The 27,670-nt window shown below is 38.7% G+C and overlaps 1 protein-coding gene across 1 annotated transcript in view; it reads left to right on the top strand.

The window, feature by feature from the left end:
- The window catches only part of cacng2a (calcium channel, voltage-dependent, gamma subunit 2a), an 87,257-nt gene extending 63,957 nt beyond the window's left edge, over nucleotides 1–23,300 (top strand). The window contains exons 3-4 of the mRNA XM_055194088.2: nucleotides 16,042–16,182; nucleotides 21,199–23,300. Of these exons, the coding sequence (XP_055050063.1) occupies nucleotides 16,042–16,182; nucleotides 21,199–21,743 (686 nt within the window). The 3' untranslated portion in view covers nucleotides 21,744–23,300. The remainder of the gene's footprint in view (nucleotides 1–16,041; nucleotides 16,183–21,198) is intronic.
- Nucleotides 23,301–27,670: the final 4,370 nt, after the last annotated feature.

Genomic DNA, 27,670 nt, shown 5'->3' with positions numbered 1-27,670 from the left:
ATATTATTGTCATTGTATGGTTTAGTATTCAGCCACTTTTATATTTGATGTTGATTAGGTTTTTTGGCATATATATATATATATATATATATATATTAAAAGAGAAAATAATGCCCCTCAAAATAATCCGCGGGCAAGTATTGCCCCTTAATAAAAAAGCTAATTTCTGACTTTGGCACACACTGAGGTTTACCAACATATAAAGCTGTTATGTAAGAAATCTGCAGAGCCACATTAGTGAAGTAATGTCATAGGTGACATCATACAAAGAACTGAACATGTATTAAACAAATACTGTGATAATGTACAAGCTATGAGAAACAGGTCAGCGTGCACATCTGAACACACGCTGCGTGTGCATGTATATTCATGCCTGTATTTTTAGACCCCAGCATTTGCATATTCATAAAATTACTATATGGATTCATGCAAATGTGTTAATGGGGGGCTGATTCTCAAGTACCCATAGGCATAAGCATGTTGACGGTTATCATGAAAGAAATATCTCGAACGTAGCGACAGCATCATCTGCATATTTACAGCGTACACAATGGAAATACACACGCGTGCACAAATACCCAGGAGCGCACAGGCATTAACGCAGGCCCTATCTGTGGCAGGCTTCTCTTTGCTGGAGTGATCACGAGAATGCAGCCCAGGCAGCAAAATCGGGCAGTTCACACATCCACACACAGTTATATAAGAGCGCTGAAGCATTTTGAAGCGCCAGTGGGTTTTTAGATCATGCCGTGTCATAGCTGCAATCTTCCACAGCGCTACGGAGGACCAAACAGCACTGGGGGAAGGGGGGATGATGATGAGAGAGAAAAAGAGAAAAAGAGAAAGAGAAGAGAGGCGCCAGCTGGTTAAAGGGACAGAGGCTATTAGACAGTGGAGATCTAGGTGTTCCTGTAGCTCAACTGGTAGAGCATTGTGCAATACTGAGGTCGTGGGTTCAATTCCCAGTAGGCACTGATAATGAATGTAATGTATGATGCTTTGGAAAATGCTTGAATATGTATAATGGTAAACACTGAAATAAATAAAGGCTACTGCTTCGTTCATACTTTATTACTATGATTTTGTTTTGTCTCCAGACAGCTAATTAGATCTGCAGCATTAGCTTTAGTCTGTATCTGTTTAAAACAAATGCATGTAAAATAAATGTGTGAGTTTTAAATCATTTGGGTGAACTATTCCTTTAAGAAGGTATGACTCAATTAGATTGATAGACAGGTAAAAAGCTTTTTAGACAAACACCTTACTACCTAAATGCTTGTTCAACAGTTACTAAGCTTATTTACTTTTTGGAAAGATGCAATTAAAATCCACTTGGTTCACTTTTGCGATTTCAGGATAGGGAATTACACTCCTCAAATGGTCTTTTTCAACAGTGCATAGACGTTTCCTAAAGAGCAAGCATTTTTGTACATTGGCCTGTTAAACTATATGAGGCCCATCAGCAGGCACTTAGGAGTATCAGTGACTGTATGGCTGTCACCCTCACGGGTACACGGTGTTGATCTGACTCTGGCCAAAACTGGCTGTGACTGGATGACCCAGACACACACACAGACGCCCACATACCCGATGAAATCAATGACGCTGGGGCAGACCGAACAGCAAGTTTGCATGTGCAGAGTTGTAGTGGGTTAGCTTAAGGCAGATGATGGACTGGTCCTAAAGCAGGTGGGGTTAAAGAGGAAAACACTGGCCAGCACTGTTCGCTGAGGCAAATAGGAATTTAATGAATCTTTAGCTACTACTATCTTTCTTTGTCGTCCATCTTGGTTTCATTTTTTTACTTTATACACGACAATCCATCAGGCCTGGCGAGGGGGATGGGGCACATGCCACTTAAGCTCGGGGCATTGGATGTGAAGCGTACTCACATGCATGATCACACATGCATGCTCACACACATGAGAGTTCAGGCTGCTGACTGTGTTACCTGATATGACATTGCTTAGCCTATAGAGAATGCATACAGGCCGCACACCCAGATCATATAATCGTAATAGCAAAAGTCTGCTTTATTGATCAATTTTGACCACAGTTGTCCTGTACTTTAGGTCATCACTGTATACTGTACTGGGTTCAGTCATGTTTCAGTGTATCTTATCCTAAGCACTTTTTGTTTAGTTAGCCATACACAAAGTATGTGTGTGATCTTTGCAATATATGCTCTAAATAGTCAAATGTATCAAGAAATTGGATAAAAAGATAAAGCAGGTCAAATAATGTAATTATTAGATAAAGCATTTCTGAGAATGATTGTCTATCACACTTTTAAAGCATTTTTTGATGTTTGGGGAAATATTGGCACAAAGCAGTATATTGTTGACATAGAGCGCATCTGTCTTTAACGGCAGATGCACATCATTCTCTGGAGCTTTTTTCCTTTATGAGCTGTCTTGCAGGCTCATAGCTGAAGTACTTTTTACTTTCGAAGTGTATGTTTTGAAGCATAACCTACCACTTGCTTTAAATGAACTAAAGTTTTTACTGCTTTAATGCACAAGTGCTTTAACTGCGTTCGTGGCTTTTCACACTTACAGAAATAGTCATAACAAGACAGATCTTTAACCGTGCGTTTACACCAGCCGTGGTAGGGGCGGCAAAAACGCGCTATTTGCGCGTGGTTGGACGCTTGAACATTTGAGTTCACTCGCTTAATCCATGCGTGAAATTCTAGTCATTCGAGAAATTCACGTGGAAATTCGCATCATGGGAGGTGCTTCTGCGACTCCGCTGAGACTCTGCCACTCCGCTCGCTTTCTACAGCAGGGTCCTGATTGGTTAACGCGGCACGGAAATTCGCCAAAGTTCCGATTTTTCAACTCCCGTGGCAACGCCTAATTCGTGCGGAACGTGCCATCTGTGGCGCACGTTCCGCGCCATTCTCAGCACGCTTATCACGTGTACCGCGCCGCAGGATGCCTAATCGCGTCTTTGCATTGACTTAACATGTAAATCACCCGCCCTTGCCGCCTCTACCGCGGCTGGTGTAAACGCAGCATAAGAGTTTCAAGTGACTCCTTTGATTGGTTTGAATAAAATTTTGCTCTATAACTTCTAAATGTGATTCATCTACACTCTCCAAAAAAAATGGTATAAAAGATATCGCTGGGATGGTACCCTTTAAAAAGCTCCTAATTTGTATCATTTAGAATGTTGGGTTATTTTCAACTCAGCGTTGGGTCAAAAAGGGACAAACCCAGCCCTTTGGATTGTAATTTAACTCTTTCACCGCCAGCATTTTTCATGATTTTCACAAAAGTTTAATGCCTTCCAGAAAATGCTCCTTTTTAAATATATAAACATACAGTATATGAAATAAAAGAACAGACCCTCTGCTTTCAAACAAAAAAATCAGTTTCATCCTATGGACGTAGTGTCCGTGAAGTCCATAGACAGTAAAAGAAATGGACACAGCGACCCCATTGGATTCAACGGAGACAAGTGAAGTCAATTAGAAGCACGCACTTTATGCCTCCACGTCCACCCGATTGCCTCATAAACAGTTAAAGATTGCCCACGAGCTTGTCCTCCTGTCCATACGGTAATTTCTCTACTGTGCTACAGAGAGTCGGAGGTTATGACGCAATCGTTAGCCTATTTTTTACAAAAACTGCTTCGCCATCTTGGCTGCACGCCACCGCGCATCATTCACGGATAACCAAATATGGGTAAAAACGTGGGTGAAGCTGAGGTGGATGGTTGCTGAAACCAGGGGCGTAGGTTTGATTCTGGCATTGGTGGGGACATAAATAAAATGGTCGCATTGCAAAAACTGTTTATCACCGTTTACTTGAAATAAACAACAGACATCTTGCTTGCCACCCCCGGTGCCATCCCAAATTTAATGTACTATAATAAACAATTCGTTATGTCCTAGAGCCTAATAAACAGTAACTGTTAAAGTCTTTGTCAAAAAAAAAAGAAAATCACAACATATATGAATTCATATTTACTGTATAACAATGAAGAATATGCAATTAATATTTAATTCTTAATTTAATTTTGCCAAAAAAATCCCAGTGTTGAAGTTGGTATGTATATCATGCTGTTTCCTGAACAACGTTTATTAACGTTTCTGTAGTTCACATTAAATCTTCTTTTTATTCAACAGACAGTTAATCAGAAGTGTGAAAAAATAGTTTTAAGTTTAAATGTAACCTTACATTATGTCTACATCTGTGCAAGTAATGACCACAGTGCAGTAATGTAAAGTATTCAGCAATCATGACATGAATTCATGTTTTTACCATGTTGAGGTTATTTTCTTTCATGGATTAAGGACCCCCTAAATAACCTTGCCACCCCATTAATATAAGGTTGACAAAAGTTTGCAACTCCTCAGGTTAACATGGGATTGTCGTGTATTGGTGAAAACACTGTCCTTGTGCATGAAACAGTTACAGTGGGTATAATAATACTTTCTTCCTCACTTACCTGTAGCCCGAATAATCACGTGCGTCTTGTTGAGTGAACTTTGGCGCGTTGTACAAAGTGAAACCATCCTATCACACGTAGCGAGTAAAGGCATAAAGTGATGTGAGTTAGAGCGGCGGGACTCAAGAAATGCTAATCCAATCATATTAGCAATGTGAGTTAGAGAGGCGGGACTAAAGAAATGCAAAGCCAATCATATTAGCGATGTGAGTTACGGAGGCGGGCATTGCAGAGAACGAAAGCTGTTAACCGTTAGAGCGTCATTTTTACAGAACGGGATTGCATTCCCGAAAGATTTCAAATCTCATTTAAATGATTCCTGAAAAAATATAATAAGTAAAAAATTGAAAACACAAGAATAATACGGACATCAGTGGTTATATATAAATACAGATTAATTGTTTGGTCAAAATTATATTGCTAGGGACAATTCAGTCTTTCCTGAATATTGCTAGGGACATGTCCCTAGCGTCCCACCCAAAATCTACGCCCATGGCTGAAACCACGCCAGCGTAGCTCGACTCTAGTGACAGCAGTGGCTTTTCAACCATCACTTAAGTGGCCACGCCCTTATTTATGCAGAATTTAATATAATTTAAACATATGAGTTACAAAAATTCACCCCCCTCACAGTTGTCATGATGGGCAAAATTAGCTATACAGATCAAAAACATTTTATGTACCAGGCTGTAAACATATTTTTTTCTGCTGTAAAGATGGGCAGTAAGTCACTTTCATATTGGCTTCATCAGAGAGATCGGAAGGTTTTCCCTCAACTAATACATACCTAACTAAGGGGGCGTGCACACCAAAACTTTTAAACGTGGCTGAAAACGCCTGGAGGACACCAAATGTTAGCTGTTTTCTCAGCTGAGTGCCAGCTTTCTTCAGCTGAGCGCTTATGTAGCTGTGATGCTTCAGCTGTGAGCCGGTTGGTTGCTGTGGTAATGTCCCGCCCCTCCTTCACTGTAATTGGATGGGCATGTGAGAACTGACATTGACGAGCAGAGCTTTTCACCCAAAGTTGAATCTCTTTTAACTCTTGGTGCTCTGAGCTGAGCGCGGAAAAACTACCCAGCGTGGAAAAACGCTAGCTGCTGGCTTATTTGAAATACAGCAAGTTTCCATTGAAAACAATTGAAAACATGCACCAGCCTTGAGTGTAAAAGCTTTGGTGTGCACACCCTCTAATAGTCTAATAGGACTAATAGTCAACAGAATCACAAAGTCAACAGTGATTGATCTCCATAACTCCTCATCTGTACTTTTTTTTCAGACATCTCAAATATCAAATGTCATTGCTTTCTCTCATAAAAAAAACTGTCACAGTAAACAACACAGACCTCTACTACTCAAACACGCAAGCGCACACGCGGTATGTATTCTTCTCAGTGATGGACACTAATATCTGCACCCACACATACTATACAGAACATACTGATTCAACAGTTGATTCAGTATCCATTTTCGGTTGTAGGGTCTGTTAGCAAGTCTTAATTCACCAAGGGTATCCAAAAGTGAAAGAGTTTGAGTGTGATTTGAATGCATGCAGTTTGGTATGACTCAGGTATGTGTGTTTATGGTTAGATGGGTGATGATAGAGCAGTGGTGTGTGTGTGTGGTGTTGGGGCAGGGCTACATTAATAAGTGTTTGTAGTATTCAATCAATGTGCCTGCAAGCTAAAGCACCTGATTAGCATGACCCTCTCCTTCACATCAGCACATTCAAGCCTGTGGGAGGCTGATTAAGTGTGAATGCTAATTTTCTTCCACAATGCTGTCAATGAACAAGAGAGAGAGAGAGAGAGAGGGAGTGTGAGTGAGTGAGTGAGTGAAGGAAAGATGAGGAAAGCAACGAGTAGAACGAAGATGCAAAGTTCAAAGACGGCCTCTGTCAAGAACGTGCATCCATTTGTGTCTGTATGAGAGAGTTTTACTTTGCAGCTTGGCACGATTATTCATAAGCAGGTGTTTATAGTTCATATACAAGTAGCATTATAAGGGTATAGCAATGAGTTATGTGCTGCTTTCAAGGGGTCAGGGTTTGGTAAGTTAGCATGAGTTCAGTTAGCCTTTGGTAGATGCTGTTACTAAACCAGCTTGATGCAAAAAGAATTGTTCTTTATATTGGAGGACATATATTGAGTTAAATAAGAAAGCTAACAGACCTGTACTTCAGGTATTATAGACATGAATCTTGTCTAAAAGAGCCGTGAGCTGTCTAAAGCCGCAACTACAGGCCAGGGTTCTGCTTGAGCTGGCAGCGTCTTTGACCTCCACCTAAATCAAAGTTTTGACCTCCAGTTAATCAGGCGCTTTATAACCTCCCTAGCTATTGCCAGGGAGAGGGGTGCAAATTATAATTTGGACTGTGTCATTGCTAGCTGGTCTGAAATTTTGGATTGACAGTTTCTTCTTATTTAAAACCCACAGCACACAGTTTTGCATGACATGGCATCCTTGCAAGTGTAATGGTGACAAGACACTACTTTACAAAATGCTAAAAGGGGATTAATGATATGGTTTCTTTGAACCCAATTGATATATACATTTAGGTTTTTACTTGTGATCCTTTAGTCAAAATATTTTTAATTTTGTTGTAAAAGTGTTAAAATGAATAAACTTACAAAAGAGTACTAAAATATACACTAGTCAACATTCGAAGTGGATCAAAACCTTTAATAAAATTTTACATAAAACCAAACCATAATACCTATTCTTGTCTTAGGACAACTTTGATAAACCTTTTTGATCCACTTCAAATGTTGACTAGTATACATTGATAATATCATGTTTGTTATGTACCAAAGCAACACCATAGTATTTAGGCTACCATAGGATGGTTTGGAGTATCATATTAATACCAAATATCATAAAAATAATCATTATTTTCAAATTTTAGCTCATTTGTAAGAGCATTGTGTTATTTGAGCAAAAGTCTGTGGGTTCAATTTCAGTGGGGCTCGTGACTGCTCATCCGAGGGGCGCAAATTTAAAATAAGTGTCATGTGTGTTGCTTGCATTTTCAAATATGTTTTTGTTGCATCATGTGAACCATGTGCATCACATGTTTTGTCAAAATAAATGCTGGCTGCACACGCGTCAAAACCGTTTATGATAAAAGAGACGCTCACGTTCACAAAATACACGCAAGACACTCCCTTAACAGTAAAGTCTGATTACGCATGAGATTATGCGAGTATCTGGCAAACACGAGCATCTCTTTTATCATAACCCCTTTAAAGGCATCTGCAGCAGGCACTTATTTTGACAAGACACGTGATGTACATAGGATCTCTCGAAGCTCAAAACACATATTTTGAAATTACGAACCAAACACATGACGGGCTACATACATGTTGTGACGAACTTCGCATTGAGCGCCCTCAAAAAAAGAAGTCACCGCCCGCCACTGTTCAATTATTAATGTACACACATATTGATTAAATGTATAGCCTATCTTAAATGCAATGAAGTCATATTGGATAAAAATGTCTGCCAAATTAATAAATGTAAATGTAATGCGTAATAATTTCCTCATTTTTGTAATTTTTATTAGTGATGCACCGATATTTATCGGCTGATTTTTGATGAAGGTCGATACAGATTGTTTATTAATTAACTGCATAAAGAAATCCATTATATATAAAAAATGAGTAAATGTTGTTAATAAAATAAATGCTGAATAGCAAAAACCACCTTTGAAGGTTGTCATGCTGTCTTATTATATTTGTTTTAGCTTAATTTGTGCCTCTCTTATTATGTTGGTCAGTTGAATGTTAATTAGATCCAATCCATGTTCAGTAAAAATAATTTGATGCAGAAATAAACTAGCTAATAGACCAACTGTATAGTATTGTATACAAGTGTTTAATATCGGTATTGGACAGAAGTTGCCTGTTTAAATCGGTATCGGTATCGGCCCAAAATAATCCTATCGGTGCATCCCTAATTTTTATGATGGTGAATAAAAGTGATTTTTTCTTTTTAGGTGCGCTATCACTTTAAGTACTGAACCTATGACTTAAGCTGTAGCCCTGGCTGTGTAGAGCTCTGAGACTGAGCTTGTAAATTCTCCAGTTCAGAATCCTCTAATCGAAGCTGGCATTAGAAGAAACACTGCCGCTTTGCTCCTCTCTTCTGCACTTCTCCTCGCTTCAGGCACGTCTTGCCCCTACGCCTCTTTGCCTATTTACCATGTTAATACCATCCCCAAGGCACTGTTTATGCCTCTGACATACCCTCAAACGCTGCCCAGGGCTTGTGTGAAAATATCCCTGTTCTCCGTGCCAGTGTCATGACTGGGGAGGTTGGGCAGATTGCCGAGCGAGAGATGTGCCTGCCCTGGGGCATCATTATCAGTCCAGGCCCCCAAAGGTGCCAAACTAAAACCCTCATTCCACAATGCTCACACACAAAGAGCAAACAACCTTTATCAAAGCGTTTTGGAGATGTTCTTGTGGATTTAATCTGTATCACTATTTTCTGTCTCTGTGTGTAATGTAAGATATCTGTGTGGGCCATACCATCTGTTGTATGATATATATATATATATAGCTGTTTTTTTAAAACGCATATTTTTTTCATGTAACAAATGGAAGAAGTTTTGCCATTCTGATAAAACTCCTATTGTGCTTCATAGTAGAAAAGTCAAATGATCAGACTAAATGTGACCCTGTTTGTGAAATCCACACTCAAGTCTCATAATCTTGATATAAGTTTGATTATACATTGATTCATCCGAGGCTCATCCGAGGGGCGCAAATTCAAAGTATGTGTCCGGAGTATCATGTGTGTTGCTTGCGTTTTCAAAATATGTGTTTGTTGCGTCATGTGAACCATGTGCATCACGTGTTTTGTCAAAATAAGTGCCTTTATGATAAAAGAGACGATGACATTCCCAAAATACACGTAAGACACTCTCTTAACACTAAACTCTGATTACGCATGAGATTATTCAAGTATCTGGCAAACACAAGCATCTCTTTTATCATAAACCCTTTAGACGCGTCTGCAGCAGGCACTTATTTTGACAAGACACGTGATGCACATAGGATCACTCGACATGCCGAACATATATTTTGAAATTACAATCCACACACATGACGGGCTACATACATGTTGTACGAACTTCGCATCGAGCGCTCTTGAAAAAAGAAGTCCCCAGCCGCCACTGTCTTACGCAGTCAATATATTAAAGAAATCAGGGTTATATTTTCACAGAATGCTCTTTACATTATGTAGGACGATTGTATGTACTGTAGAAAACAGCAAATGACAAAAATTATTCAATATGGGCATTTACAGATTTTACAGGGTCACAAATAATCTGATGAGGCAAATGATAAGGCGAAGCAGTTGACAAATCCTTTTTACTTATATTACTTGTGCAATATAAGGATCCTATGTCTGTAGAAGCATCAGCTTTTTATTTTATACAATTTAATCATATACATTGTCTATTTATTGTGCCTTCACACTGTAAAACAATTAGCTGTAGTTATGCAGCTGTTTTGGCAGTAACTTACTGTAGATTTAAATTGATGTTTTTTACTGGCAACAGTTTGTTTAACGGTAAATAAATATTAAACATTAAAAAGTCTTTACAGATAACAGCCTCATGCAAAGCATTCTGGGAACCAGAAATCCTCATCAACCTTTTTCTGTTTTTTTCCTTCAGATTTTGGTTCCCAGAATGCTTTGCATAAGGCTGTTATTTTAGTTTTATTCTGTACAGATAAAATGTTTAATGTTCATTTAATTTGAACAAACTGTTGCCAGTAAATAACATCGATTTAAATCTGGTGTTTCTGGCAAACAGCTGCCAGTAATGCTGTCATTTCTACAGACGTTTTTTTTTAACAGTGCAGTCATAGCACTTCTGGTATTTGGAGTGGAGTGTAATCTATCTACGGAAAACACTCTTTAACTAAATGAAAGGCATACGCAATCCAGCTGTCCCCCGGGAATGAAAACTAACCCAGGAGACTGCTCTGTCAGGACACTTCTGTCACCTTCAGGACTGTCGCTTTAAACATCTCTGATGCTCTCACATCAACAATCAATAGATTTAGGTTATTATTGTTTCCATTTTCAATTTCACCATCCGTCTCGCATACTGTCCTGTCCCCTTTCCCTCTGGTGTCTTTGTGAATGAGGCTGATGGATGAGGAGGAGGTGGTATGTCGCTTCTGTACCGTTACTGCCATGTCAATATCCCCTATGGTTAATGTCGGATTGGGAAAAGTGTGTGAGAGAAAGTACGAGAAAGTGAGAGAAAAAGGTTGTTACAGGGCAACAGAAACATTAATATTTAATCAGACCATTCCCAGCAACTCTACACCATACAGGGTGGGGGGGGCAAGATCGGACAAAGAACATGAAAGGACATCCACCTAAAGGTTTATTTATACACTCTCAGAAATAATGATACAAAAGCTGGTACCCTTTAAAAAAGTACAAATGAGTGCATATTAGTACCTTAAAGGGACTATGGGTACCAAATGTATGGTACATTTTAAGACTTTTTTATTGGGTAGCATCTAGTGATATGATATATTGGCCGATATTTGAACCAATAAATCGATAAATCTTTTTTTAATCTGTCAGTAAATTTCTCAATTACTTTAAAGGGACAATAAGTAGGATTTACTCCCATCTAGTGGTGAAATTGTATTTTGCATTCAAACGAAATAGTGCTCTCTAGCGCTTCGCTTTTCCAAATGCGTGTTGTAACTACGGTAGCCGTTATGTAATCACTGATCTCCTTGTCCGTTTCAGCTGGTTCACGTGTTCTGAATGAAAACGCGTTGTGGAAATGTGTTGGTAGGCTAGTGCTTTTTGTCCCTCTCTGCTATTATAGTTTTTCAATATGGCAGAACAACATGGAAGCCTCCTTGGACTTACCCGTTCAATGTAAGTAAAGAGAAGAAATTCTAATGCTACGTACACACCAAATGTGGGGCATCACGTTACTCGCTCTAAATTACTCGTGGAGTTTAACTTCGTGTCATGCAACTTTTCGATTGAGTTGAGTATTTTCAACTTGGGCGAAGACAATGTTTTTGCGTCAAACGCGCCGCATATATTTGATCACGTCTTTGCATTGACTTTGTACGTAATAAAACACTTAAAATCCTACTTTCTGTCCTTTTAATATGATGTTTGTAATAAAAAAGACACTCAGGGTCACTCAATGTTAAGTTGTTTTAACACGCTTATTCAAACAGTATCGTGAGATGTCAAATCCACATTAATTATGTCTTGTAAGTACTTCAAGGCTATATTTATAAATGTTATGCATAACATTTTTTTTTGTTTCACCAATTTTTTGTTTGTCTCTTATTTACTGTAATAACATTTGTGTTATATCGCCCTCATATTGGCCATACAGCTTACCTCTTACACTCTGAGGCTATTTTGGGGATTTCCGCCTGGATTTGGCCTACCCAATTTCAAAAGCTTCCCATACCCACAAGCAGAGGTGCACATACAAAAGTTTGGTATAATTTTACAGGAAACCCTTTGAAATTACATAAAACACTGTTGAAAGTGCTAAACATGGTTGTATGTGTTGTCAGTCCTCTTATAAACACAAAAATAAATAGGCGCTTTTTGATGTTTTTTTTCTAAAGTCTGTATTTAAAAGTGTATAACTCTGGCCCTGAGTGGTAACGAAACCTGCAGACAGTTTTGTTTGATTCCAGCAATTGCCAGCTTACAGAGGAAAAAGGAATTTTTAATAAATGCAAAAGTTATTTACTCCAACTGAAGGGAGGAATAATACCCTTTTTGTATTTAATTTCTGCCTAAAAATATTTGAAATGCTCCCATAACCACATACAGTGGAATAAATGCAATATCTTTATATCATTTTGCAGAAAACCCTTGAAGTTACATAAAAAGCTGCTGTTTGTGACAAATATTGTTATTTATGTTGTTTTTCATATGATGAAACACCAAATTGTCTTTATGTTGTAAACAATGTCTTTGAAAGTGAATAACTCTGGTTCTGTGTGCTCTAGCAGACTGCAGACAGTTCTGGTTGTTACCAGCATCTAAACACCCCAAAAAAGAATGATCTCTTTAGCATGTCGCATTCAAAAGTTATTCTTATTTTACTGACGGGTGTGAAAATACATTTTTCATATAAATATTATTTTTTTGTTTTTCACATATAATAAATAGCAAGGGATTAATTATGCACACAAACAAAGAAAATGCTGTGAATGGACTCATTGTTTAGAGTAGGACCTAAGATAAAAGATGGTGTATCATTTGTGGCTATCTGTGCTATCTGAGGCAGTCCACACTCAAGTTTCCCATATGTTTACAAAAGATGATTTTTTACCTCATTATTCATTCGATGATTGTTAGATATGTGATGACAATAGAACAAAGATACGATGTATCTTATTCCTGAGAGTGAGAGCTTTCATTTGATATAAGACTTGCCCATGTTTGTCATACTTGAAAAATATGAAATATGTGAATATTAAATCATATAAAAAATTGTGGGGGGGTGATAGTGTAAATTAAGTGTAAATAACTTTCTTACAGTAAAACATATCTCAAAGTGATGCATATCTGCAGAGAGTAGAGAGTCTAAGCTTTCAAACAGTATCTCATGTGTGGTACTGGGTCCATGACAGACCATTACAAATTAAAGGAATATTTTATATTAAGTCAAAATAAGATAATTCTGGACCCGGTACAGGGTCCACAGAGTCAAACAAGCCATATCGGCCATAAAAAAAACATATCGGTCGACCCCTAGTATCCCAGTAACTGCTTTTGTACCATTTTTTTGCTAAAAAGGCCCACATTTTTGCCATTTTTCGACCCTTTTGGAAAGAAGAAAGAGTGCACAATTTTTGAAAAAAACACTTAAAGGGACATTCCACTTATTTTGAAAATATGCTCATTTTCCAGCTCGGAAAATTAAAAGTTGCAATTTTCTAGGCAGATATGGCTAGGAACTAGGCTTTCATTCTGGCATAATAATCAGGACTTTGCTGATGTAACTAGGGCTGTGTCCGAAAACTCTAAATTGCTGCCTTCTGAGGCAGCTTTCCAAGGCAGGAAGGCATCAAGGTATGTCCAAATTCAATGTTTACTTCCTGTCTCCTGCTGAGATACCCATGCGTGGATGTACATTAAGAATGTGATTGGTCGAGCCCAGTCGAGTTCGAAAAAATAAAATGGCGGCCAAGGACGCAACTGGACCACCAATTTAGTGTAAATAAAGGTAGATTTTCACTTTATACACCTTTTAATTGCATTTCAAGCGAGAAATTAGTATTGTAGTTTTCAAATATATGATTAGTTATCACAAAGGTGCTCTCTGTTTAAATTTCAAACACGCTGCCTTTGAAGTGTGTCCGAAAGTCTTTCTCTGAGCTGCCTTCATGCCTCCGAAGTCATTTCCTCATGAGGCAGCGAGGCAACGAGTTACTGCATTGAGTTTTCGGACGCAGCGATGGCTGCAGCAGGCGTAATGATATTACGCACTGCCCGAAAATAGTCCCCTGCTATTAATAGCAGGGGACTATTTTCGGGCAGTGCGTAATATCATTACGCCTGCTGCAGCCATGTTACATCAGCAAAGTCAGTGATTATTACACCAGAATGAGAGTATAGTTCCTAACCATATCTGCCTAGAAAATCGCAACTTTTAATTTTATGTCGGTCTTAGTACACGATGTAACTACAGAAGAGTAAAGTTTTAAATAGAATAAAATATCGAAACTCTCTGGTTATTTTTTGGGCGCGATGCTAATGGTCTAATCAGATTCAATGGATTGTGCTAAGCTATGCTAAAAGTGCTAGCACCAGACCCGGAGATCAGCTGAATGGATTCCAAAACGGTAAGAATCAAATGTTTAACTCTATGGGAGCTGGAAAATAAGCAGATTTTCAAAAAAGTGTAATGTCCCTTTAAGGGAGTTGGGCCGAGTACCAATGTCTACTAACCGACCTCGTTGCCTGGGTTGAGTATGTGTGGGGCGGGTCTATCAAAAGAAGGTCCAGATTCTATTGGGGTAGGTTGCGTGTTTGTTTAGGTGATTTCAAATGTCAACATTGGCTTACAGAGATCATGCACCCCGCCTTTAAGTGGTCAACTTGTTAGAATGACAATGCTAAGTTTAATGTGAGTGATTTGCAAATGTCGTCACTTGAAAAGACTGACCAGATTCTGACACATTCTGATTTATAACATTGTAGACAACAATATTTTTACCTACAATTATCATTCACTGTTATTATTAAATTGTACGATTTTTATGCATTATAGTCCCACTTATAGTATGTGTTAAATAGGCATAATGCTTCTGAATATGTGACAATTCCAAGCATCAAATGGTGTTACTAGATCAACATTACAGCGGGAAAGTGTAAGACACTGAGAATTATTAAAGTTTCTGTGAATAGACAGAGAGAAAGTCGGAAAGGACGGAACAAAGTGAAAGAAAATTAAAATGCCGTTCATCACTTCGACTCTCGTTTATGTTTCTCTGGGGGGAGAAGAACTGCAGCAAAGGCACTAAGACCATCTAACCTTATATAACACATAAATAGTAAATAGATTGAAAAGACGTCGCTATTCAGCAGGGTGCATATTTTGTTCATTTTCTTCAAGTGAAATATTAATAGAACAATTTGAGATCTCCGTTTGCTTGTTTTTGTCTTACAGTATTTGCTAATGATGCGTGCTGAAATGCAGCATAATTATTTCAATAGTAAAACCACCACATTCGCGCTAAGTGGGTTTGGATGTTGTGATCTGCAGCATATGGGACGATGAACGCAGAGGTTGTCTTGTGCTGAAGGAGGCCAAACCTTTAGTCCCCATTTAAACCAGCATGAGTTCACAGTGCTGTCATGCTGTCCGCACATCAGCATTTATGAGAGAGAGGGAGCGAGAGATAGACAGAAAACTTGCTGAGGTTGCAGACTAGATGCGAGTGGTGAAATTTTAACTAGATGAAAGCATAACTTTGCATGTCAAGTATTTTAAAACGGAGAAAGAGAGCTTTGAGTATCAGAAATGACTGGTGAAGAGAAAAGAAACTACAGTGAAGGAACTAGACTGAAAGTGTTTCTTATGGACTTTTTTATAGTGTTAAAAATCTAATTGGCTTGGCAGACCATCCTAAAACACTCATTAACACTCACTTGTTGTGGTTGTTGTTGTTTTAAGCCAAAATCCCCTTGACAAACATATTTCGTAAAAATAAGAGAATCTCCAAATTGCTGGGTCTCTCTGGTCCTGTTTAGCCATGAACGAGTATGAGTGTTTGTTAAGCGCTAGTGTTTGGTGAGACTCTTGACCTCAGATTGCTCCTCTACAGGCGTTTAAAAGGGTGTGCGAGCTGTTTACTCTACTGGCAAAGTGTTGATTGGCTGTGGCGGTTAGTGCTGAGGAGAACAGCTGCTAAAATCAGCTGAAATGACAGCTTCTCGTTTTCCTTCTCGCACTACACTGTGTTCTGAACTCAGATCCATTCAACAAGTCACAGTATGGATTTAACATCGTCTCTCGTGTTACCTTACTCTGAATTTTTTTAAATCTCTCTCCGTCTGTAGGGGCCGTGCGAGCGTCTAGCATCTTCCCCATCCTCAGTGTCATCCTGCTCTTCATGGGTGGCCTGTGTATAGCTGCCAGCGAGTTCTACAAGTCCCGTCACAATATCATCCTTAGTGCAGGCATCCTCTTCGTGTCTGCAGGTGAGTACATGTATAACGTCTTTGTTGTTTGGAGCTGTGGCACTCATATGCACCTCTTAAGAAAAAAAATCACAGATTACATATTTTTAGAATGGTATTTTAATAATCTCTCCTAGATTTAAATATGATGAAATGAAAAACAAATGAAAAGTTTGGCTTAAGTCTCATTCAGAAATCTCACAAGTGTCTCCATTAGAGTTTTTGAAGAGATCTCAACGATGTCTCAAGTTGAGCTTTGAGTCTGCAGATTCAAAGATTTCGATATGAACTCAATTACTCATCAGATTTACCCAAACCAGATTATTTTACCTGTACAAACAACATTAAAATTACAGCTCTTAAAGGGATAGTTCACCCAAAAATGAAAATTGTGCCATAATTTTCTCCTCCTCATGTTGTTCTAACCTGTATGAATTTCTTTCTTTTTTTAACACAAAAGAAGATATTCTGATGAATGATGGTAAACACACAGCTGATTGTAATCATTGACTTCCATAGTAGGAAAAACAAATATGATGTAATTCAATGGGTATCATCAACTGTGTGCTTACCATCATTTATCAAATTATTACCTTCATCATTTATTAAAAAACTTTCGTAATATTTTTTTCTACTATGGGAGTCAATGGTTACAATCAGCTGTGTGCTTACCATCATCTATCAAAATATCTGCTTTTGTGTTCATCAAAATAAAAAACTCATACAGGTTTAGAACAACATGAGGATGACAGGTCATGACATATGGAATCAAATTTCTCTGGATATTTTGGTAAGTTTTGGTATAATGAATACATCCTGCAACTTTCATAGTTTAAAACATCCTCGTCATCAACAACGAAAGCATTTATGTAATCATTCTCCAGAAAAACAAGGTAGATGTATTTTTATGACATAAAATTGTCATAAATTACTTAATTTAGCATTTTCCTAGCAAAAACTTATTTTAAAAAAAATAAGTCATGACCCCTTTAATGTATTTTAAAGGCGCTCTAAGCGAATCTGTTACGTCACTTTTTGTTGATGTTTGAACTGTTTTCAAACAAACGGAGCGTAGCTAACTCCTCCCCCTCCCTTCTGTGCTTTCTTGAACGCGCCCAACCTCCACCCCCAAAACCTTCTTGTAGTTTATTGGCTGGAACACTTTGTTATCGTTTCTGTTTGTAGGTTTGGCCACTTTGTTTTTATTGCAGTTTGTGGAGGCTGGGCTGTCTACCGAGGTCGCGTTTTTTTTACAGTTTGATCAGCTGACAGGCAGCAAGCAGATAGTGAGGAGATGTTTGCTGTATGTAACAAAAAAAATGTATGGTCTAAAACGCCTTTAAAAGAAAACGACATTGTTTTTCAATATTTTACTATGTTCTTACCTACACTTAGATAAATTAATGCATACCTATATTTTTCAATGCATGCACTTCATCTTTGCACAGCACGTTGTTAAGGTGGTAACATTTTATCTAGCCCATTCATTCCTTAGGATCCAAACAGGGATGAATTTAGAAGTGACCAAACACTTCCATGTTTTTCCTATTTAAAGACTGTTACATGAGTAGTTACATAAGTAAATATGGTGGCACAAAATAAAACGTGGCTTCTTAATTCATCCCTGTTTGGATCCTAAGGAATGAATGGGGCTATGCTAAATGCTAACACATTCATGACACGCTGTGTAAAGATGAAGTGCACGCATTGAAAAAACATAGGTATTAATCAGTGGCGGTGACTTCTTTTTTCGAGGGCACACGATGCAAGGTTCGTCACAACATGTATGCAGCCCGTCATGTGTGTGGTTTGTAATTTCAAAAACTTGCGTTCGGCGCAAGTGTTCATCTTACGTATCTTGTCAAAATAAGTGCCTGCTGTAGACGCGTCTAAAGGGTTTATGTAAGGAATAACTGACGACAGGCCATTGAATTATAAGAAAATAATGCACACCCAAGGTGGTAATCCAGCCCGGATTACTTTCAAATACTTATTTTCAAATAATTCAAAGGACCAGAGTCAATTATTCCGCTTATACCACGGTTACCACAAACTTTGCTCTGGTGCCTATTTTTAAGACATTTGAAAAATTAGGTGTGCGGTTTACAGAAAAATAATCAACACCCATAGAACATTTCTCAGCCAATCAGAATGCAGCATTCAACAGACCCGTGGTATAAGATAAAAGAGACACTCGCGTTTGCCAAATACTCGCATAATGTCATGTGTAATCAGAGTTTACTGTTAAGGGAGTGTCTTGCATGTATTTTGTAAACGTGAGCATATCTTTTATCATAAACAGTTTTGACGCGTGTGCAGCAGACACTTATTTTGACAAAACATGTGATGCAGATGGTTCACATGACACAACAAACAAATATTTTGAAAACACGAGCTACACACATGACACTCCGAACACATATTTTGAATTTGCGCCCCTCGGAAGAGCCGTCATGAGCCACCACTGGTATTAATTAAGTCTAAGTTGAGGTAAGAACATAGTAAAATATTGAAAAACGGTGGCGTTTTCCTTAAACACTTGTCTCATTTTTTTCTAGTTTTATTAGCGATGCACCAATATATTGGCCAATAATATTTGCTATGAAAGAGAAACCACTGAGCAATAAAATGTTTCTATGGGACAAGAGTTGATAGTATTTTTGGACCTGTGTTTTTTAAATCCAGCCCATATCTTGACCATTCCCGTGTTTAGACTGTACAGCATTACTTCACTGTGCTCAAGGCATCAGTTATAACGCTCTTCATCTGTTGTTGAATAACTGCTGATTAACATAAAATGAACGAAACATCCAAATCAAATTCTGTTCACCGCCTCCACACAATCCAGACACAAACTGGATTGTGAGCGGTTGTGAATAAGGCCCAGGTTTTGTGCCGCGCACAAAAGTACCACAAATTTGGCCTAGCATCTCGCACAAGACTTGTTAAACAAGCTGCCCAACTTCTATATAGTAGACGGTTAGCAAGTCGATTTCTTTTCTGTCTCTTTTAGCTCTTGATTCTGTTGCTCGGCTTACAGAAGCCTTTTGGGATTAAACTCTAAAAATATGGTGTCCCTGACACACTTTCCCAGTGATCCATCATTGTGGTTTCAGTCTGTCACATACAACTGTAGCAGAGTGTGACTGAAGTCACAGATCATGACACAGATCATGTTCCTGTGAGGTCACCCACGTAATCTCTGATTTTAAGATCAATCTTCTCATTTACTTCCTTACCCTGACAATTAAATAAAGCAGTGCACTCACCTTTCAGTTTATGATTCAGGGGTTAAAGCATATTAAGGAAGTTGGCTGTTAACCTTGCTATTTAGAGGACAGATGCACTTTATTTTGCGAGATTACAGAATGATTCGCTTGTGCTTTTACATCTATGATCTAAAATTTACTTTTAGGTGCACCAATGACATGCAAATTGATATGAAAAAAATATTTACTCATATTTATATTATTATGCACTTTTTAATTTTTGATTGCATTGTTTCCTGTTTTTTTATGCATGTTTGTGACAACCTGGTCACAGTTCATTGTGTCACACACAACATCATATATTATGAGATGAACCGATCTATGGCTGTCAGTTATGCTGTCTTGTGTTTCTCACATTTTCGTGGTTGCTCAGTGCAAGGCGTAGATCTGCATTTGTTTCATTGGATGTTGTATTGCATCAACATTGTTATGATAATACAGTCTAATGCAGTGGTTCTCAGACTGGGCCCAGTTTTATGAAATTTTTCAAAATAAATTTGTTTATCATAAATTTTGTGTAATTTAACCTCAGAAAAGTAAGGATACTAGCCAACAGCACTACGTTGTATCATTTAATATGTTTTGTTTATTTAAAAATTTAAGTTTTAGAATATTTTATAATTATACATTTTCTTTGGGGGGGTCAAATTTTTGTCGCGTGTACCACGTCTAGTTTGCCTCTTGAACATTTTTTACTCAGATTAAAGTCTCAAATCTCGCATCATTCATGCGCGAAATTCTAGTCATCAAGACATTCACGTGGAAATTCGCATCAAGGGAGGGGCTTCTGCGACTCCGCTGAGACTCTGCACGCTTCCTGTAATCACGTCACTACTAGAGCAGCTCCTGATTGGTTAACACAGCACGTTTTTCTGCCAAAGTTCAAATTTTTCAACTTGTGCATTTGCTGCAGCAATGCTCAATTCCCGCAATTTGCGTGAATTAGAAGCACGAATGACGCGGAATCGCGTCTACCGCACCGCGAGACCTCCAGACAAAATGCATTGACGTGCGTCTGGAGATCTCACAGCGCAAATGAGGCATTTAACGCGGCGCAGTAAAACCAATTCCACCTCATTTTGTGCATTTGAATAATGTGAACTTTGCCGGGAAAACGTGCCGCGTTAAACAATCAGGAGCTTGCTCTAGTAGTGACTTGATTACAGGAAGCGAGCGGAGTCGCAGAAGCCCCTCCCATGATGCGAATTTCCGCATGAATGTCTCGATAACTAGAATTTCACGTGGCTTTCACGCGCGAATTAATCGAATAAACTCAAAATGTTCAGGCGGCAAACTAGACGCGGTACATGCGAATTTGACGCCTAAAACGCGGCTGGCGTGAACCCACGGTAAAAGTCATGGTTTTGATCACTATTAAACAAAAATGCATAACTTGAATGCACTGCATTTCCAAATACATTAAAATAACATATGGAAACCCTTCTGAAAAATCTAGCTAAGACCAGCATAAGCTGGTTTAAGCTGGTCTCCCAGCTTGGTTTTAGCTGGTATTGCTGGTGTAGCAAGCTGGTCTAGCTGTGTTTTGGTGACTTTTCAAGCTGGTCTAGCTGGACTTAGCTGGTCAGGCTGAAAGCCCAGCTGACCCACCAGCTTGACCAGCTTTGCCAGGCTGGGAGGGCCAGCTACTGCCACGTTAAACCAGCTAAAACCAGCTACCAGCTTATGCTGGTCTTTGCTGGATTTTTCAGTAGGGAAGTTACGCACGACTCTCTGCAAAGCATTAAAATATCTCTCCTCTTCTCCACAGGCCTCAGTAACATCATTGGCATGATCGTGTACATATCAGCCAATGCGGGGGATCCCTCAAAGAGCGACTCCAAGAAAAACAGCTACTCGTACGGCTGGAGTTTCTACTTTGGTGCTTTGTCCTTTATCATGGCTGAGATGGTGGGCGTGCTGGCCGTGCACATGTTCATCGACCGGCATCGAGAGCTGCGCGCTGGCGCGCGAGCCGCAGATTACCTGCAGGGCTCTGCCATCACGCGCATCCCCAGCTACCGGTACCGCTATCGACGCCGCTCCCGCTCCTCGTCCCGCTCCACGGACCCCTCGCACTCTCGCGACGCCTCACCGGTGGGCTTGAAAGGTTTCGGAGCTCTGCCCTCCACCGAGATCTCCATGTACACGCTCACCCGTGGGGGAGACACCCTAAAAACCGGTCACGGCACCCCCACCGCAACCTATAATTCCGAGAGGGACCACAACTTCCTGCAGGTCCACAACTGCATCCAGAAGGACCTAAAAGACTCATCCCACACTAACACAGCCAACCGACGTACCACCCCTGTATGAGGCACAACCTTACCCCATGCAGACAGCTGGGAGACAGGAGCTGGGTGGAGGCGGCGATGTGGCCCGGAGTATTACAGATCAAACGTCATGTACCATGAGTTTTCGTGATTAAGAGGAAACGGGAGGCTTTTTACTTTTCGATCAAAGAATACACATGTATGCATGATTTTGCCATTTGCCATTGACAAAATGAGTCTGGTTTGAAATGGATGAAAGGTAATTGCAGAAGGGTTCATTCAGCCTGTGACGTGGGAGCTGTAGCTTGTGATGTTGATTTGACATCATTTTTGTTTTGAAAACATTTCACTACTCTCGTCGGTCTACGTGAAACGACAAGCTACCGCTCCCTCATAACGTTCTTCCCCTTTCCGCTGTACTCATCATATTTACGTTCATTTGTTATTTGCGTAAAAACTGTGAACCGTTGCAGTAGGGTATTCAGTAAGAAATCGCCCAGTCTGCAATCTCTCTTACAAAAGGTACAATATATATATACATATAGTATATATATATAAATATGTATGTATTAATTTTTATAATTAAATAAACATAATAATCAAGACTTTTCTGAGGCAAAAAATAAAAACAAGAAAGGGAAATACTGTTGTTTGCTAGGTGATGCTGATCTGTTGGAACAGAGACTCGTGAGCGGCCGTGGACACAACGTCGTGGATAACATCACAAGCGAGTCTTCACTGCAAAAGCTGCTGTAACAACAGACTAAGACATTCAACCTTAGACAAAATTATATTCTTTTAAAAGAACCTTCTCATCTTTTTCTCGGTCCCTGTTTGCTTCCTTTCGTTTTCCTCTCACATTTGGTGGTCACAGGAGCGAGAAAAAACGATGCGTACGTCGAACCCCTTCAACGACACGAGCGACAAAAGGGGTACGAGTTCACTGTTAAAGACTCCAGAAACGACTGCCAAGACGAAAATAAAGGAAGGATGAGGGAAAGAAGAGGACGCAGAACTTTAAATAAATACTTGCAAGAAAGCAAGCCAACAAATAAAAGTACGAAATATTACGAGAAACAAAGCTAAGTGACTCACGAATACAACGATTAAATGCATGCTATAAATTTACAGCAAACCTGCTCTTGAAACTTAAGTTTTAAAGGATAATGATAATTATAATGGGAAAAGCGATGTTAAAAAAGCTAAATATTAATGTTTTGTGTACTCTTTTGTTTTAATTACTCATTATAATAATATGCTTTGGTGATAAACCAAACGAACAAATTACGACAGAACAGCTTTTTTAATTCTGAGTTATTTCTTTAAATGTACTTGTATTTCTTTCATGCATTTGTTTTTCTGAGAATCACACGCCTTAGCCATTACGCTGATTTTTTGGATTCATTTTAATGTGTCGTTTTATTTGAAATGAAATCTAAAGGTGCCAAAACAGAATGATCTTAAACTTGGATGCATCAAGTCCTGATGAATAAACAGACAAACCCAAGGGGGAACAAACTTGGTGCTTCTCTGTGTTTCTACATTACCCAAAACTTACGCACCTGACGAGGTTTCAAGCATCATTTAAACCAGCAGGAAAGCAGGCAGTGTTGTGAGTGAGCATGAGGCTTTCCAGATGAGTCAGACGTGAGTAAGTAACAGTAGGGAAGCAAAGTAACAAGCCACGTAATTACTCATCTGTTCAAGGCTAATCTAAATGTGGGAAACAGTCTCTTAAGTATGTAATGTATCCGCTGTTGTTGTTGTTTTTGTTGTTGTGTGTGTGTGTGTGTGTGTGTGTGTGTGTGTGTGTGTGTGTGTGTGTGTGTGTGTGTGTGTGTGTGTGTGTGTGTGTGTGTGTGTGTGTACCTGGTAATTATCACGTTGTGGGGACCAACATTTTGATGTCCCCATGAGGAAACAAGCTTATAAATCAAACGGAATGATGTATCTTGAAAATGTGAAGTAGTAGAAGGGTTTCTGTGATGGTTGGGGTTAGGGAATGGGGTAGGTTAGGGGAATAAAATATACAGTTTGTATTTAATAAAATGCATTACGTCTATGGAAAACATGGAAACCCAACATTGTGTGTGTGTGTGTGTGTGTGTGTGTGTGTGTGTGTGTGTGTGTGTGTGTGTGTGTGTGTGTGTGTGTGTGTTTGTGTGTGTACCTGGTAATTATCACAATGTGGGGACCAATTGTATGTGATGGTTGAGGTAAGGGTTTGGAGTAGAGTCGTCAGTAGACGACTCCGGGCCGGTTCTGCACCAGTTCTGTGCCAAACTAGGATCAGTTTTACACAAAAATATGGATCCAGCCCATAGTCATCTGCTTTATGGGTAAGCAAAGCACCATACTCTTACATAAAAGGGTCTTCATTGCCCTCTTGAAGTCTTCAATAGCTTTGTGACCCTGAACTATCCTGATTTTGAGAACTGAACCAATTAAGGCTTTTTGTTGAATTGTGTAAACCAAAAACATTTGTTCATAAATCATTACTACAATTTTGTGAAAAACTGTTTTTGAATCTGTTGCTGACATAACGCTATTCCAACACAATCTCATAGCAATTTGTAAGACCACATGCATACGTATTTGTATGACTTGCTTTCGGCCCGTGACATTGGGGTAAGGGGCAGTGCAATTCTAACGCTATCTCACAAGAATTCGGACATATTTTACCATTTGGCAAATTCGTATGAATTCATACGATCACATTCGTAAGTTTTTGTACAAATTTCCTTTACAACTGTGACGTTGGGGTTAAGTGCGGGGTTAGGGGTTGGATTTTGTTGTTGTTTTTTCATGAGAATCGTACGTTTTTGCACAATTACTTTTGTATTAATTCATACGAGTTTCCGCAACTCGTAAGGCGCAGTGTGATTCCAACGTTATCTTACAAGAATTCAAACATATTTTACAAGTTGGCTAATTCGTATTAATTCATACGACCATGTTCGTAAGTTTTTGTATGATTTGCCTTGACCCCTGTGACATTGGGGTTAGGTGAGGGGTTAGGGGTCGGGTTTTGTTGTTGTTTTTTCATGAGAATCGTACGTTTTTGCACTATTTACTTTGTATGAATGCATGGGCGCCGCTAGCAATTTTGGGCCCTATGGAAAAAATAGCGGGTGGGGCCCCCACCATACCCATTTCGCACCAAACATACAATCCAACCTACTGTAGCTATTCAAAATCTTTGTCTGTAATTTAATAATACAGAACTATTTATTTTGTTATTGCTTTGACCACAATTGTCAGTATTTATAGATACCTAAAATGTCTGCAGCTAAGATAATTTATTGTGCAATGTAAATTTTATTGAAAAATACAGTACATTAATCAAATATTCAGAGAAAATGCAACGTTCTTAAAGATTAAAGGTATAAATGTGACCATGCCTGTGAAAACCCAGCTGAAGTATTTCTTTGTGATTTACTGTTTTTTACATAAAATCATCCTACATAATGTAAAGAACATTTTGTGAAAATATAAACTGAATATCTTTAATATTGACTGAGTAATGTCATGTCAGCGATTGAAATCATAGTGAAATTAATGCTTGAAATTAAACTTTGATGATTTTTATCTCACAATAAGATTTGAGACTTTAATCTGATTTTCAGGCTCTAAAATGAAATGAATGACAACTATAGCAGATTACGACATAGATTTCCATTGATTTCTTAAACCTGTTGCAAGGTGAGTAGGTTTAATATACATAACTGGACTAGTTTAGCCTTAGTTGCATTTCAGTTTTATCACAATCAACTCGATTCACGACTGCATAAAAATACTTCCTTGGCATATTGCGTTACAAAACATTGGAGTGTGTAACCGATCGCATTTCTAGTTTATGTTAATTAGCTTATACGGGCTACGTTAATTAAAACAGCTTATAAGGGCTGATTTGCATTACAATCATAACACAAAACAGGGAACGTAAATCGCCTTGTGTTTTTTTAAACTGGGGTGAACAGAGCGAAGACTTTACAGTGGAAAGAAAACTGCATTGTATTGCTCCAGCGTCACATTGTGTAAACTGCATTTATAGTAAGGAAGTGCACATATGCAGATATCATAGCAAATAGCAGTAAATACACACACCTTGTTCTCTTGTGAAATTCACGCGCACTGAGACCGTGGATTGAAGACGGCGCTAAAACGCAGAGTAAAGACAGGGCGGAGCTAAGAGGGCTCAGCTTAAGGGGGTAGCGTGTGCGGCACAGTCCTTGGCTGGGACCCTCAAAAGTTCATGGGCCCTTATAATCATCCTAACTTTCCTCCCTTATGGCGCCCCTGTATGAATGAATACGAATTACCCAACTCGTAAGGGGGGCAGTGCATTTCCAACGCTATCTCACGAAAATTTTTACATATTTTATGAGTTGGCTAATTCGTATTAATTCATACGATCACATTCATACGTTTTTGTATGATTTGCCTTTACCCCTGTGAAGTTGGGGTTAGGTGCAGGGTTAGGGGTCGGGTTTTGTTGTTGTTTTTTCATGAGAATCATACGTTTTTGCATGATTAACTTTGTATGAATTGATACGAATTACCCAACTCGTAAGGGGCAGTGCATTTCCAACGCTATCTCATGGTAATTTGTACAATCACATTCGTAAGATTTTGTGCGGGGTTAGGGGTTGTGTTTCGTTGTTGGGTTTTGTTGTTGTTTTTTCATGAGAATCGTATGTTTTTGCACAATTAACTTTGTATAAATTCATAGGAATTACCCAACTCATAAGGGGCAGTGCATTTCCAATGCTATCTAATGAGAATTCATACATATTTGCGAGTTGGCTAATTTGTATTCATTCATAAAATCACATTCGTAAGATTTTGTACAATTTGCCTTTACCGCTATGACGTTGGTGTTAGGGGTCGTGTTTCGTTGTTGGGTTTTGTTGTTGTTTTTTCATGAGAATCGTATGTTTTTGCATGATTAACTTTGTATAAATTCATACAAATTACCCAACTCGTAAGGGGCAGTGCATTTCCAACGCTATCTCATGAGAATTCATACATATTTTACGAGTTGGCTAATTTGTATTCATTCATACAATCACATTCGTAAGATTTTATACAATTTGCCTTTCCGCTATGACGTTGGGGTTAGGTGCGGGGTTGGGTTTCGTTGTTGGGTTTTGTTGTTGTTTTTTCATGAGAATTGTTATGTTTTTGCATGATTAATTAACTTTTGTATGAATTCATACAAATTACCCAACTCGTAAGGGGCAGTGCATTTCCAACACTATCTCATGAGAATTCATACATATTTTACGAGTTGGCTAATTTGTATTCATTCATAAAATCACATTCGTAAGATTTTGTACGATTTGCCTTGACCCCTGTGATGTTGGGGTTAGGGGCGAGGTTAGGGGTCGGGTTTCGTTTACCTTTATATGAATTCATACAAATTAGCCAACTTGTAAAATTGGCTGGCAATTCATACAATTGGGCTGGCTATTTCATGTTTCAGAATACTTGGAAAGACTATGGAAATTTTTTATAATACTTTTAAGTTTAAAGATTAAGTCCCCATTAATGTTATATTCATGCTAAAGAGTAACCTGTACACTTGCAATTGTTTTTGTATTTTACACAGGCTTGTGCACAATTCAGAATTGAATTGAGAATGACTCCTAAATTCCAATTCAATTCTTAAATTTGAATTGATGTCAAAAACAGGATCTAGAATTGCAATTCAAATTTGAATTAAAGGAAGCAGAATTGCAATTCAATAGAAATTCAAAGAAATTCATATACATATTATACAGTAAGTGAAGTGTTAAAAATGAAGCTTTCAATATATGTCAGATATGTTTGCATTACATATTCTATAAATTATATTAATTTGAACTACTTGTACAGATTACATTAAAAGGAAATGTTTTCCCCCAGCAATTAATGTTAAAAACTCTAGTCACGTAACAAATAATTAGGGCCCGAGCACCGAGGAGCAGG

This window comes from Misgurnus anguillicaudatus, chromosome 19 (genome assembly GCF_027580225.2).
Source record: "Misgurnus anguillicaudatus chromosome 19, ASM2758022v2, whole genome shotgun sequence".
Classification (NCBI taxonomy): Eukaryota; Metazoa; Chordata; class Actinopteri; order Cypriniformes; family Cobitidae; genus Misgurnus; species Misgurnus anguillicaudatus.
The sequence above is the reverse complement of the archived record's forward strand: the minus strand, read 5'-3'. Positions and strand labels throughout refer to the sequence as shown.